Source organism: Chaetodon trifascialis, chromosome 16 (genome assembly GCF_039877785.1).
Source record: "Chaetodon trifascialis isolate fChaTrf1 chromosome 16, fChaTrf1.hap1, whole genome shotgun sequence".
In the NCBI taxonomy this organism is placed as follows: domain Eukaryota; kingdom Metazoa; phylum Chordata; class Actinopteri; order Chaetodontiformes; family Chaetodontidae; genus Chaetodon; species Chaetodon trifascialis.
This window is the reverse complement of record NC_092071.1, coordinates 16,438,326-16,453,558: the sequence shown is the minus strand read 5'-3', so window position 1 is coordinate 16,453,558 and position 15,233 is coordinate 16,438,326. Positions and strand designations below refer to the sequence as shown.

The 15,233-nt window shown below is 40.1% G+C and overlaps 3 protein-coding genes across 4 annotated transcripts in view; all 3 read left to right on the top strand.

Annotated features, from left to right (window-relative positions):
• Window positions 1-15,233, top strand: part of gab3 (GRB2 associated binding protein 3) — a 192,046-nt gene that overhangs the window by 123,137 nt on the left and 53,676 nt on the right. The window lies entirely within an intron of this gene.
• On the top strand, window positions 2,399-6,121 carry gjb1a (gap junction protein beta 1a). Of its 2 annotated transcripts, none has more exons than XM_070983692.1 (2): window positions 2,399-2,526; window positions 4,478-6,121. In XM_070983692.1, exon 2 carries the CDS (start codon window positions 4,492-4,494, stop codon window positions 5,212-5,214), a length of 723 nt encoding a protein of 240 aa, XP_070839793.1. In that variant the 5' UTR covers window positions 2,399-2,526; window positions 4,478-4,491; the 3' UTR covers window positions 5,215-6,121. The 2 variants fall into 2 exon arrangements, with proteins under 2 accessions (XP_070839793.1, XP_070839792.1); XM_070983691.1 differs by lacking the exon at window positions 2,399-2,526 and adding an exon at window positions 3,012-3,154.
• gja2 (gap junction protein, alpha 2) lies at window positions 9,295-10,362 on the top strand. The gene has a single exon (XM_070982495.1). The coding sequence runs from the start codon at window positions 9,295-9,297 to the stop codon at window positions 10,360-10,362; it is 1,068 nt and encodes a 355-aa protein (XP_070838596.1).

The following is a 15,233-nucleotide window of genomic DNA, read 5'->3' as shown; positions in this document are numbered from 1 at the left end:
TCATGATCAACGTGACGAGCAGCAATGTGTAGTCAGAGGAGAGTGAGAGGATTATGGAGACACGCTGCTGCCTGTAGCATTCCTGTAATATTCCAGTAATGTTTCTGTGATCATTCAGGAGCATCCGTGCTGCTGGAAATACACCCTCAGATCAAGATTTATCTGTATGAAAATATTGTAGGGCAGGCATGCCTACAGATACAGTTTTAGAGTTAGGGTTAGCTCTGAGTTTATTTGGGTTCGGGCCATCAGCCATGAGAAAAATGGACAAATCACAGACTGCCTACATTATAACTACGTATAATCTTGACACATCTACTGACATGTTTCTTTCTTCAGAGGCCTTTGTTCAGGTGTTGCACTGAAGGAATGTAGACTCGGCTCACTGAATAACCTGCTGCTGGTGTCATTTTCACTGCCAAGCTTTCACCTCCGCAGAGTGAAGAGGGTCATTACTGAAATGTTGCAATAACTGTTAATGACCTCCAGATGTCATCCTTCAGACTGAACTGAAGCAGGGGACAACACACACACACACACACACACACACACACACACACACACACACACACACACACACACACACACACACACACACACACACACACACACACACTTTAAATGATTTATCTGAATCCATCAATTAGATTACATTACATTTGTGAACATGGCCAAGGCCTCTTAATATCAGTACCACTGATCTACATTTATATCGTAGCTCGCTCATATTTCACAATTAATCAGAAAAGGCTTCATCCATGTCCAGGTTCAAAAACACAGCCCACCGCAGGGAAGAAAACTTTTGTAACGCTTTTGGTACACGTATCAGCTGCTCATTAGCATGCATATTAGCAGCATATTGGCATAATTAGTCATTATAAAACACATACTAATACCTTATTCTGCATGACCACATACTACAACTACTCCTACTATTAACAAAGACTTCAGAATAACTACTTAGTGATACATATGGAAATTGTTGTACATGAGTTACAACCTTAATAACCTAACCTTAAAACATAGTAACATAAGTCCCCAGAATAAGTGTTAGCAGTTTTGTGCTGGTCAAAACGGACCCAACGTTGCATGTCAGACTCAGAGACAGAGGATATGTTAAAAGGCAAAAATTTAATGGTTCATTCAACTATGTGCAACAGACGAGTGTAGGAGATCTACACAGAGTCTACTAGAGTGAACAGGTGAGGGTCCAGCTGCATGTTACTCATGACGACGGACAGGCTGGATCACAAGGGTGAGCACCTGCAGGCAGGAGTCAGGAGAGCAAGAAGTAGACAAGCCAAAAAATAGTCACTATACCAAGTAGATCTCAGGAGTGTCAGTGTCACCACGAAGGTGAACAGACAATGTTGTGTCAGCAGGTGGGTCTTGATTGAATAATTGGTCACAGGTGCACTTGGGGGGGGCGAGGCCGGACCAGACCTACCAGCCCCGCCCTGCAGTAAACTCACAAACATGAGACAGACAGACACGAGACAGAGGGAAACACAAAGGAACAATAGGGCAAGAGGAGGGGAAACAGCAGACCCTGACAATAAGGCATTAACAATGACTAATAAAAAGCCAATATGCTAGTAATATGCATTATAATAAGCAACTTAATAGTGAATTTGTGTACCTTAATATAAAGCATGACCAAAACTTCCCTTTAGGGGTTCATTTACAAAACCAGGAATGTTAGAGATGCTACAGAGCAGGTTATGAGACATAATAAATCATGTTGGCATCCTATGGGAATGTGTGTACATAACTGCATCTCATGCTAAGGACTCTGACAGGCAGCCATAGCAATTAAAATCAACAATACAGCCTTGTCTTTTAATATAGAGCATTACAGTCCTCACAATGTGTGCTACTGGTATGAAACAAAAGCTAAAATCAAATCAAATCAAATCAAATCAAATCAATCTAAAATAAAAGTATTAAAGCAAGTTATTCAGTCTTAAAACGCGGCAGTTAACGTCACAGAAATGCGTCAATCTACAGAGAGGGCAGATTGAATCAGTGCTCAAATATTAGGCGGGCACAAAGTGGATGTAAAAGCTGAGGAGAAAAATGAGATGAAAGACTGATTATTACGATAATAAACTCTTGTCCTCTTATCTTTAGATTTGAGGTCATTCTTTGTTTTAGACCTTTATGTTTTACTCCACATTGCGTCAAAAACACCCTCCACTTCCTCTGCAGAACACAGCACAATGAGGACGAGAGGACAGACTGCTGTGCCCACACAGATTCCTCAGCTGGGCAGAAATTAAAACATTTGATCTGAATTCTGAAGCTGTTTGTTTGGCCTCTGTAAATGGACCTATTGTATGCAAATACAGCGCACAGAAGCATATGACCCCTCCAGTGCAGGGCAGTGGCTAGTGTGAGAGAAATCATTAGCAATGCAAAGTCATGGTGCTCTGATCCTCTTGTTCACAGTCAGAGATTGAAAAAAAAAATCTGCTCATGTCAACGTAAATGTTTTTGGATGTGCTTTATTCCAAACTACAGCTGAAGGTAAGTCTGCTTCATTTCTAATGCTGCTATCTGATCAGGTAACTGAGAAAAAGGATCATTTGTTCTCTGACTGCCCAGTTGGTTAAATCTGTGGGTAGTTCACGCTCTGCTGTCAAGTCTTAACTTGACTCTGAAGAGTTTAGAAAACTGTTTAACAAATTCTAGCAACGGATAAAACTGTGACACTTTCTAAAAAAATGTTGCCTTTCTCGTGGTGATAATCAAGCAAAACAGTATGTATTCAGCAGTGGATCAGTCATATTTATCTAAAGCTACGCTGGTCGTGCAGAGTTTAAGTAGAGAGTATAGAACCACTAGATTCCTTCTCTAATGCATATTAAAGCACGTTTGCACCACAAATTATTCCCCTGCCAAGACTTAGAGTATTAGACACACCGTTACGTTGGTGCAGATGCCCACTTTGCATTCTACACCATGGCGACTTGTGAAAGCGTGTCACATGACGCTTGGTGCCAGACTTCAGTGTTGCACTCTTAAGTGGCCTGCCAACTGCAGAGGGGGGCAGAGAGGCTTCCATCTTCTCTGGATTCACATCGATGCCAAACCAGCGGGTCAACATCGTCCTCCACGCTGCCTCCTATGCCTCTTACACCTCCTGCTGAGCCGGGTAACAACTTTTCTGCATGTTGGGGACACAAGACGACCAGCAATGATTAGCACAGAGGAGAGGAAACATGCTGGATGCTTTTAAGGATTTAAATGAGATGTAGACTTTTTGATTTACTAATTAGCTGGAAAGAAACAGTAGAAAACTGTGAGTGTGATTAGTGTGATCGCACTCAGACTAAACTTGTAAGTTTGTTTCTGAATATTTGAACATATTTCTAGCTTCTTTTATGATCCTCTTGAATTTCATTACTGGACAAGATGGATAGACAACAGAGAGTTGGGAATTGAACCTGCAATCTTTTTATTGCCTTTTTCAGCTCTTCGGTCTTCTATTTAAATTCTGCTGTGAGTAAGGGACCGGGTTTGAGCAGATTTCAATAAAAGTAGAGCGTAGGCCAAAAGTTTGCAATTAAGATAATAGTATGTTCTAATTTTTTGAAAATACATATTTTTTTCCATTTAAAGATCATTACCATAAAAGTAAGTAAATTCCATTTAGGTCAATTTAATAGAAAATAATATTTGTAATTTAAGTATCTAATCAGCAGTTGCCAAAAAAAAAAGAAAAAAAAGAGTTTGGAGTTTATTATTATTAATTATTATCTTAATTTGCTCAGGAGTGCACATTCAGTAATTACTCTATATGGTAAGTGAAAATATGGCAAATATTTAGGATAGCGATTTTATTTCAAATGGAGAAGATATGTGTTTTATGATGTAATGATGTACACATGGTGGCTGATGCCGGGTGGTCAGTTAGAGACGCAGGCAGCAAATTTACAGATTATAAAATTATACACAGGTACAGTATTATCAGACACCAGTTAAACAACACAACATGGAACTAAAGGCTGATAATTACTGTTTGAGGTGTAAAAATGAACAACGTGATTTTAATCATTTAGTGTGGAAAAGTTCTTTTGTTTCTTCTTTTTGGAAACAAGTATTTAAAAGTCTCGGAGAGCGGCTGCAGAAACCACTGCCATTAGGAGGCACACTGACGTCTCAGGGATTGTTCTCGGCCAGCGGAAAAGTCAGACAGCCTGGTTTTAGAGAAATGTTCGAATCAATGACAGATGTTTTTGAAACTCCAATCAAGGCACTAATAATGACCACGGAAACTTCTCTGAAATTTGGTTGAATTTTTGTCATTTATGTTGTACTATTATTGGTTTGTGTGTTTGTTCTTTTGCCTGTTGCTCACGATTTACTGTATGTTTGTATTGGAAAAACTTAAATTACAAAACAAGAAAATAATATTTAGCCCAGTATTGTCTCAGCTGTTGACCTTCTGATGTGTTCTTTGCACTTTTTCCTACAGACCCGGAACCAAAGATGAACTGGGCATCATTCTATGCTGTCATCAGCGGCGTGAACAGACACTCCACAGGCATCGGTCGCATCTGGCTCTCTGTGCTGTTCATTTTCCGCATCCTGGTCCTGGTGGTTGCAGCGGAGAGCGTGTGGGGCGATGAGAAGTCCGGCTTCACCTGCAACACCCAGCAGCCGGGCTGCAACAGTGTCTGCTATGACCACTTCTTCCCCATCTCCCACATCCGCCTCTGGGCACTCCAGCTCATCCTGGTCTCCACTCCTGCCCTGCTGGTGGCCATGCATGTGGCCCACCGCCGCCATGTTGACAAGAGGCTCTACAAACTGTCAGGGAAGGCCAACCCCAAAGACCTGGAGCAGATAAAGACCCAGAAGATGAAAATCACAGGGGCTCTCTGGTGGACGTACGTCATCAGCCTGTTGTTCCGTATAGTCTTTGAGGTCACCTTCATGTATGTGTTCTACATGATCTACCCTGGTTACAAGATGATCCGGCTGGTGAAGTGTGACTCGTACCCTTGTCCCAACACAGTGGACTGCTTCGTGTCGAGGCCCACAGAGAAGACGGTCTTCACCGTGTTCATGCTGGCTGCGTCAGGGGTTTGCATTCTGCTCAACATTGCAGAGGTGGTCTTCTTGGTGGGGAAGGCCTGCAGTAAGCATTTGCACAATGCTGGAGACTCGACTATGGGGGCTTGGATCCAACAAAAGCTCTGCTCGTTCTAACAAAACACAGATTTTATATAGCAGCACAAAGGGACATATGAGTGACCTTCCCGCCATTAATTTAACTTGTGAGTAAGGTGCATACAATATACTGTACATGGCAATTTGACATGGTGATGATATCCAGTGGTTTATAATCTCAGTGACATCTTTCGGTGGCAGGGTCAAGCAAAGCATAGCATTCAGACAACACGTTTCATACCAGCGCACAATGCACAAAGTATTCTCACCAGACTTATGATTATGACCAAAGACTGTATACAGCAGCACTTTGTACTAACGGCTTGATAAGCCCAAATAACGATAAATTAAGGAACATTTTATGAAGCAGTTTTTCCAACTGACCACATTATGCTTTTGTTGTCACAGACTGGTTTTGATTTTGATGAAGACTTTTGGTCTTGAAATGAAAATATGAAATCATGAAATGTCACTTCTTGTCACATGCTATCTAAAATCATCAGATTGTGTCAGCAACGTGTGCCTGAAATATGATGAAGTGATGTTTGGGGCATTTTAAGTTATCATGTATTATTTACATCAAATATGATCACAAATGTCATGCTTTTGCCTAAATCACTGTGAATTGAATCTAATTAACTGGGTGATTTATGGATTTTTCACAGCTGTTTTTAGTGAGTTGTTCAACTAATACATGGAAAACATGTTGCGTTTCATGAATATTAAATGATACAGAGCTTGTTTAACACAGATGCTTTACTTTGGTGGTTAAACGGAACAAAGCAATAACTTGCAGGAAAAAAAACTTGAATTGCAAACCTTTTTTTCTGAAGTTTACGAGTTATGACTGATTGCTAAACATGTTATCTAAATGTATTCATTTTGAAGCTGGATGTTTATATATTGTCAGTACACATTTGAATAAAATCAACCAGAGTTTGTGTAATTGTAATTGTTTGTGTGATTTTTTTCTCATCAAAGTTGAAAAAAAAAAGCATGTCTACGGCTTCTTAAATTCTCCAATATGACTCCAAAGGGAGTATTTCAGCATTAGACAGTTTGTGGTGTATTTTCATAGGATTTCCTGACTGCGTGGAAATTGCTCATGTAATAATACCTTACTTATCACCAGAGAGCAGCAGCTGTCTACAAGAAGAAATTAAGCTGCGGTCTTGGTGGTCCCATTTTCTGTGTGTGTGACTGAGAGAACAACAAAAAATGTGAATGATGACACATTCAGCGGCAGCGTCACCATCTTTGGACGAGAGCCTCTCGGAGCCGTGATACCACCTGTGATGGAACGTCTCAGCTGATTAAGTTCTCCTTTTGAAGGCCAGAGTGCAGAGTTTTGGGTTATCAATAGCCTCACCATGTAAGGGGGTCTGTGTGTGGGTGACAATGGTTGACCCCGCGGACAGCTGGACCTGCCGTAGGAGAGCACGAGGGCACTCCTCTTTTTATGGAACGCGTCAACACACACCATCTATAGGTTCAGATTGACAAGAGACGTATTGGCAGCACTGTACCAAAAACAAATTCCTCCAATTTGTCATTCCAGTCTGTGATCAGTGTCAGTGGTGACTAACTGTGTGTATGTGTGTAGTTTGTGTTATTTGTGGGGGCATCTTGGTCCCACATGCTTCATTGTAAGATTTGAAGAGTTTCTTCATAGATGTTCATCAGCAGGAGGATGATTTTGATGTTTTGTTTTGTTTTTTTTCCAAATCAAATGATAAGCTGTTCTGTTAGAAAAGACAGCTACAACACTGCTCAGCTTTTTCAGTAATCATCTTGTGTGATGATATGTGTGCCACAGATCAGGCTTTAATGACAGGAGTTGCCATTGATCAGCTGCTGCAATCTTGTATAGCAGTGGCAGAAATAGAGATCTCATTTTATTCAGTAAAAATCATAATAGGAGACTGTAAAAGAAAAAGTCCTGCATTCAAAAATCAACTTTATTTAGCACCTTTAAAGCAAAAGCACCAAACGTAAAAGTATATATGTATATATATTCTGTTATAGGCAGAATCTCATTTTAATGTCCAAGTGTACCTTCTTCTGTTCATTTGTATACATTTTGACAGTGTAATCTGTAACAATGCAACATATTTTATAGCTGACTGTATGTTTTTGATGAAAATTTGAATTGGTAAATTCAACTGGGAAAGGAACAACAGCTGTCAAATAAATGTAATAACTGTGCAAAGTAGCAGAAGGTGGAGATACTCAAGCAAGCTAAGAGTACCTCAAATTGTTCTTAAGTACAATACAGTACTTGTGTGTTCTGCACAGAGCAAACCTGATGCTGTAAATGAAGCATTTAGCTACATTTTGAGTGGACACAGAGAACTTTCAGGTGAGGGTTAAGGATTTGGATCAAGTCTGCATGTGTTTCTGTGTACTGTATACATCACCACTATGCATAAAGCTTGTCAGCCTTTCAACAGTGCAGCACTGAGGGAAGGCTCTGTACTGTCTGATGCTCCTCCACACGAGTCAAGGGTCAGAGCACCATGACAGTGTCAACAAAGCCACTCCCTTCACCGTGAATTATATTTAGATCACACTGACATGCAAGGCTAACCTGCATCGTCACTGGACTCTTGAGCTGCTACTCACTTGAGCAGACACACCTCTTAAGCAAGAGGTCTTATACTTTTCTACAGATGGGAATTGGCTTCATCTGTGCTCTTGCTTAGACCAGACAGGGGTTTGGTTGTGGCGGCTCATTGAACACTGGGCATTGATCAGGTCAGAGTGGGAGGGCTGCGGGCGGGATCATAGAGCCTCCAGAGCAAAGTATCTGAGAGAAGTTTATCTTGGTGCTGCAGTTTCCTCAGTGATTGAGGAGAAATGGCCTCTCTGTGAACTGAAGAGGCTCAGTCACCAACTGACTCTGGAGCTGCACTGCTGTAGGACATGAACATTATTAGGTATGTCTTTCTTGATGAAGATACCCAAGGTAATTATTTTAAATGTCTTACTTAATGATCCAAAGCTCTGACCTTGATTTGTCCATCTGCAGTAACCGTAGCAAGGTATACATTTCTGAATGAAATCCAGGCTCTGTTTGAGGTACACTTACAGCAGTTAATACAGTGTTTTCAGGATCCTGTCATTCCTGCTCTTTATGTGTCATGCTCAGCTTTCACAGCTGGTCCACTGCTGATCACTGATCCACATTTCTAAAGGACAAGTACAACTATTTTTAAGGCTCATTTTTGCTATGTTGTAACCAATAGGCTCTGAAATCTGAACTAGAAATCTAATTCTGGAGTTGAGGAGCGCTGTTGAGTACTGTGTCACAAGATCTATGCTGATGCTAAGAGTCTCCCAGCCTGCTCCAGGGCTTTCTCTCACACACAGTGAGCTGTGTCCTGGCCCGTTTTTTATCAGTCTGCAATGGAAAATGAATAATGAATTTATTATCAATCATTGTGTCTTTTGGTAAGTCTCTGGATTTTCTTAAACACAAGAGTCCTTTGGTTGTGGCAGCAATACCGTAATATGAATATCATCAGGTTATTGCACAGCCAAGTTGTTTTGACTTAATCTTCATAGTTCCCACATTTAAGTGCATGGCACAGGTATTACGCATGAACAAAATGCATTAAAATACATGAGTCTTTATTTCATATTAGGTTTATTTGGATCCTGCTGTGACATCTAAATTTCTTTTTAAAGCCGCTAGAATCACTATTTTTTACAACAATGGATCAAAAGGCAATGTGGAATGTGATAGCATTCACAGAAAATTCACCAGACTTAGTTACCCTCAGCTCTGCAGAACTTTTTAGCCTCTTTCAGCCCATTGCTTTGGTTTTACAGTCCACAGCTGTACTGTACCCACGATACACTACCTGCTCAGCACCAAACTACGGCAAGACAAAAAGTTAGGGAGCAGCTAGTGAACATAGTGCCACACTGACATACTGTTCCGGCTGCTTTAAGGCATTACTGAACTTGTTTCATCCAGGTCTAAAAATCTCTGATGAAGTTTGTACATTCACACTTTCCATTCCCCCCCTCTCCTTGTAGGTGTCTCTCCTGGTTCTGTGGATAAAACTGAATTATCATCATTATTATTATTATTATTATTATTACTTGTGAGCCAATATGGGGGACTGGAACTTGTTGGGGAAGCTGCTGGAGAGCGCCCAGGAACACTCCACCGTTGTGGGCAAAGTCTGGCTGACAGTTCTTTTCATCTTCCGCATCCTGGTGCTGGGAGCTGCCGCTGAGAAGGTGTGGGGCGACGAGCAGTCCGGCTTCACGTGTGACACCAAGCAGCCCGGTTGTCAGAACGTCTGTTATGACAAGACCTTCCCCATTTCTCACATCCGCTTCTGGGTGATGCAGATCATCTTTGTCTCCACGCCAACTCTCATTTATCTGGGCCACATCCTTCATCTGGTTCGCATGGAGGAAAAGGAGAAACAGAAGGAGAAGGAACTCGCCATCCAGATTGAAAAGCAGCAGTTACTTGGCAACAAGACCAAGAAGGCCCCAATTAAAGACAACCAGGGCCACGTGCGTTTGCAAGGCACACTGCTGCGAACCTACGTCTTCAACATTATTTTCAAGACCTTGTTTGAAGTGGGCTTTATTGTTGCTCAGTACTTCCTGTATGGTTTTGAGCTCAAGCCGATGTACACTTGCGACCGCTGGCCTTGCCCTAATATGGTGAACTGCTACATCTCCCGACCCACCGAGAAGACAGTCTTCATCCTCTTCATGTTGGCCGTGGCCTGCATCTCCCTGCTGCTCAACCTGGTGGAAATGTACCATCTAGGTTTCACAAAGTGCCACCAGGGCCTTCGTTACAGAAGATCGCAGGCTGCAAGTGAGGGTCCCAAGGCCCTAACTGAGACGGTCATGCCCTTCGTCCCAAGCTATAACTACTTTGCTGGTCATCCCGCGGTGCCTGAGCCTTTCCCCGCAGACACGAAGTACAGCATGGCAGAGCCAAACTCTGCTTACAGCCCCTACAGCAGCAAAGCGGTTTACAAGCAGAACAGAGACAATATGGCCGTGGAGAGAAAAGGAAAAGCAGAAGAAGATGATGTGAAGGAGAGGAAAACCTCCAGTTCAGCCTTTGAGGTGCCTGTCGAAAATCCACGGCGAAACAGTCAGTCAAGCAAGCACAGCAATAACAAGAGCAGGCTGGATGACCTGAAGATCTAAGGAGAGACTCGAGATCAAGACTCGGGAACATATGCATTAGCCTGTAAAAATATGGAAGACTATTAGGGACTAAACTATTGAGGGTGCACAAAACAGATTATAGCTGTAATCAGCTTTCAATTCAAGATTTGGGAACAGGGTCAGATTTAGAAATGTCGAATGAATGTGGAGTGCAAATGCTGGATTTTCTCATTACAAACAGGCTTTTGAAATACCCATAAATGGCTCTTACGGTCATATTTACTCATGAATAAGCCTGAGAGAGCAAGTAGCACTTTTACTCTGCAATCACTATGATTTGCATGTGACGGAGACTCACTCAAATCACAATTTAAGTTTTATATTTTCTCGTGGTGTCAAACCATCACAGTTCTTCGCACCCAAAAAATATTTGGTGTATACAAATCTGCTCCAGCATTTTCTGAAATGTTCGTTTGTTTGCCCACTCGCTCAGTAGTTTTGACATGAATGAACTTCCATATTTGTGGGTGATAGGAATGCAGATAACTTGAAATTTATTTTGTTTACAAGCAATCTACTTAAAAGTCAATGGAAAAAAAAAACATTTTGAGAAATTAACTTCCTACGGCAATTTGATATGTGAAATGTTTGGAGGACACGAACTCCAGCTTTTATTGCATGTTCCTGTTTGCAGTAAATATGGAGCATGCACAGTGCATTACTCAGCTCTAGAAGGACTCAGCTAAAAAGGTAAGACATATAGCCATACATACAAGCCATATAATTTACCATGAGAGATTTTTCAAATGATTTTTTCAGAAGACTTAGAAAGTTTTTTCATCGAACGTTTGCCTTTATTAGTATGGGCAATTGATCTCAACATGTTTATTTGGATTTTCTACAAAAAATAGATTCGTCGACATAAACAAATATCCAATTATCATACTTGCTTTTTTGTGACTGTGTAATTTGATTAAACTGATGTGTAGCAAAGGAATGTTCTGCCAAGATTCATGTTTTAAGTCAGAAATCTGATCTACTGTGATCACTGAGAGGCTAAAAATAACATAAATTCCATCTTCATCTGTCATGAAAATGTCATGTTGCTGAAGGTTTGATGGTCGGAAGTAAATAAAAACTGCAGCCATTAAAATGTATTATTCATGTTTCAGCTCAGCAAATTTCACAGTTTAAGCCAGACTATGTTAATATTCACATAAAACTCTTACAGGATGTTTATCACAGCATCAATTCACCAAATGCAAATTTAACGCGATTGGATTGCAAGTATTTGGATGTCATATATTTTAATCAGCACAGTTTGGTTTGCACTATCACCTCATCGTGAACTTTTTTTTATCATTTAAGTGGATGTGGACTTAAAAAAAAAGGTTTATATTCACCTCCAAGTCAGTTACACACATATCAGACATCAAACTATTTACTTCCTCACTGATTACTCTGACTGCAAACTGTTAATGACACAGTGTTTTTAACTATCCACTTTATGAGCTTTAAGAGACAAGTTGAGATTTACTCACTAGGCTGAACTATATATATGAAATATTAAGTGCCTTGAGTTTATTAAAAAAAAAAATAACATACCGTCATGAGTGGAAAAACTGAAGTTACCATCAAAACATGCATGCAAATATATATTAGAGATTTCCAGGGTAGTGCTAGTTACTGAAAAATAGGAATTAGCTATAGTTTGGTCATTAAGAAGTAACGACCTCACTTTACTGATTACTTCCATCAAAAAGTAATGCATTACTGTGATAAGCAACTTCTTAAATACATTTCTACCATGAAATGCTGTGATTTGTAATACAGCTGTGCAATATGACCACCTCATATCCTGAAATCAGTCATTTTCTATACAGATAATGATAGGCAACATATCCTATAGGTGCATATTTTCAGTAGATTCAATAAATAAATAGTTAATATAAAGTGATCACATTGAAAGGCCTATTTCTTATTACATGTGGAACGATATAGTTCATAAAGTAAAAGGTATTTACTCAAATTTGATTACTTCTCTCCTTTTACTTTGATCTTTTGTGTAAATTTTCAATTAGTTATGTAACAAAATTTAAAATATGGCAAAATATACTGCATACTGTTTTTCAAAGCAGCATACAGTATGAAACTGCATTCAAATTTGAATCTTCACAATTTTCAGAAATATGAACATTTAACCTGAGAGATGCGTAACACCCATCTGATGAATGGAAAGAACCTGATTCACTGGCGTTCTGTTGTATTCGAACACTGCAAATGTGACTTGAGATGGAGCAAGTCTTCCTGGTATTTCTACTGCTTTGGAAGCATCACATCATCCTCATAAAACATGTTGATTAATGGTCTTTTTGTTCATATTCAGGCCCATGCTGGTTTGGTCATATTGTGAACACTGCATTATTTCAATAAAATATGTTTAAATTTAATGACAGAATAACAGCAGTACAAAAATTAAAAATACCGTTCAGTTGAAAGCCTGGTTTTTCAGACTGAGCACAGTATGGATGGACCCATTTCCAAAACACATGCCATCATACACTGGTGAGAGCTGTGCTTCAAAGACTTTTTCACTGCTGCTATAAATAACTCTCACGCACACTTGGAGGAGCAATGTGTGACATGGGGGTAGGGGACCAAAAGTTTCTTCTTCTGCATCAGTAACAACAACAAGTTGTTGCCAACAAGACGAAGCGGTTTGCTGTGCATCAAATCATGAACGCAGTCAAAAAAACAACACAACATGGAAACGATATTTCAGAGGATCATCTGCTCTCTGCCCTGAAGCAGCAGCAATATTAATAACAGCAATAGTGTCTTTCATTTCGTCAAATACTGCAAATTCTCATTGGCTGTGTGATGAAGCTTTGATTCTCCTTCAGTTTCCTTTTTCATCTCCATTTTTTTAATATATTTTACAAGTCTAGAAGACTCCTGACAAGTTTTAAATGTAAAAGCACAGCAGCATTTTGAAGTAACAGTATTTTTATTATCATATATGGGTAACCAAGACCAGCGGCATGCATGATTAAAGATCAACCCTGATGCAAAATGGTAGTGGTCTCCATTGACTTTCATTCATATGAGCCAAGACAAGAACTCTCAAACTTCCAGCGTAGCCTGATCTCTCTTGACAGGACAAGGCTGACAACTGAACAGGTGATGGGGGTTAAGGTTATGAACTCCAGCTTACCACTATATGCAACCAAATCTCGGAGCCAGAATAGTATGAGTGACGCAGAGACCATCCATCAACGAATCACGCCGCTGCTCGTAAATCAGACAGACAGAGTGCACACTTTAGGACAAGTCAATGAGGGGACATTTCACTGTTAATGATGATTTATTGTGGGCCTGTATGATCCCATGGTTTTGTCACTCCATAGAGAGGCTATTTTTGTTGCTGCTGTGTCGCCAGTGCATGTAAGTCTGCAATTGTTTATTATGAAGCCTGCTTTATAGGTCAAAACATGACCCACTAATGGAGAAGAGTGACCTGCAGGATAACAAACTAGATTTGTGCGTCTCTTTCCCCAAGACATTAAACTAAACCCTGCCTTTAGTACGTGGCAGCACCATAATTTGTTTTGTTCAGTCTACTTCCTCTGCATATGCATGTGGACTGGATTTAATTTCTGGTTTTCAAAAAGATGAACTTTAATGCATTTATATCCTGCTCTCATTTAAATGTGGGAAAACAAGCCAGACAGCGAGGAAGTAATATCATCGTAGTTTAGTGTTTTAGTGTTGACCTTTAAGAAAACTCTAAAAAGTCTCATTTACTGGCAATGAAGGCGTCATCTTCAAAATGCTTTACAACATAATCATCCAAATTTCATGCCAGGAGTCTTCCATTAAAACTGTCATACTGACCGTAGACTGTGAAGAGGGACCTTTTACGTGTTTTTTTTGCCACAGATCTGGACCGGAAACATGCCAGGGTCTCTAGATATTTATTGTTTACTGTTGGGGAGGGGGAGTCAGCTGTTGGGAGACCACAAAAAATTCCCAGACCTGTGGGTGAAGTCTGGAGCCTCTCTCACAACCACTATGACAGCAGATACAATAAGCATTCATCGAGTCAGAGCTGCCTCGTAAACCCTTTTAAACGACCATATATCCATATTTTTACAACTCTGATTCTAAAATAGTTGACATGTAAATAAACAAATACATAAATTCAGCACCTAAAGTGTGAAAGTAGTGACCAAAAGCAGAGCTAAAAGAAGTGAATAATGGACTTACATTAGCCAGGTGGACACTAACACGACACCAGTGAGTGATGGCGTTGCTTCCTAACAGATGGATGTATAAACCAGCACAAGTTTGCTGAATATTTTGTTATATCAGAGGGTGATTTGTCAGCTCACAATTTGTTTCCACTGTGGCCAAGAAAACCTAACACTTCAGCTATGGACAGGTTATGAGATGGCTCCTGTCTTCATTGTGATGTCTTAAAAATGATGTTTCTCCAAAGTGTTTCTGTCTTAGCCCTTTGATTCTCAAACAAGAAATGTTAAGAGTCTGGTTTTCCAGCCATGACTATATTTATTATAGAATCAAATCCTACATAATTACCTCTTTATGATAAGCTGTTCAAATGCATATAGACAAATCTAAACGTACTTACTGGCAGATCACCAGAACAGACAGAAGCTTAAAACACAAATAAACAAGCAGTAGCTAACATGTCATGAGTCACATTTCAATTCATGTTGGTGTGTGTGGATCTAAAGTGCTTCAGGTGACGCTCAGAATGACCAGAACCTTCTGACTCATAGGACCATCACTCTTTATTCTGGTACCTCTGTGTGGAGATAAAAAAAAAAAATCATAATCAAGCAAGTAATCTGAGATATCAATGCTTCACATGTTTTGCAAAACAAGCT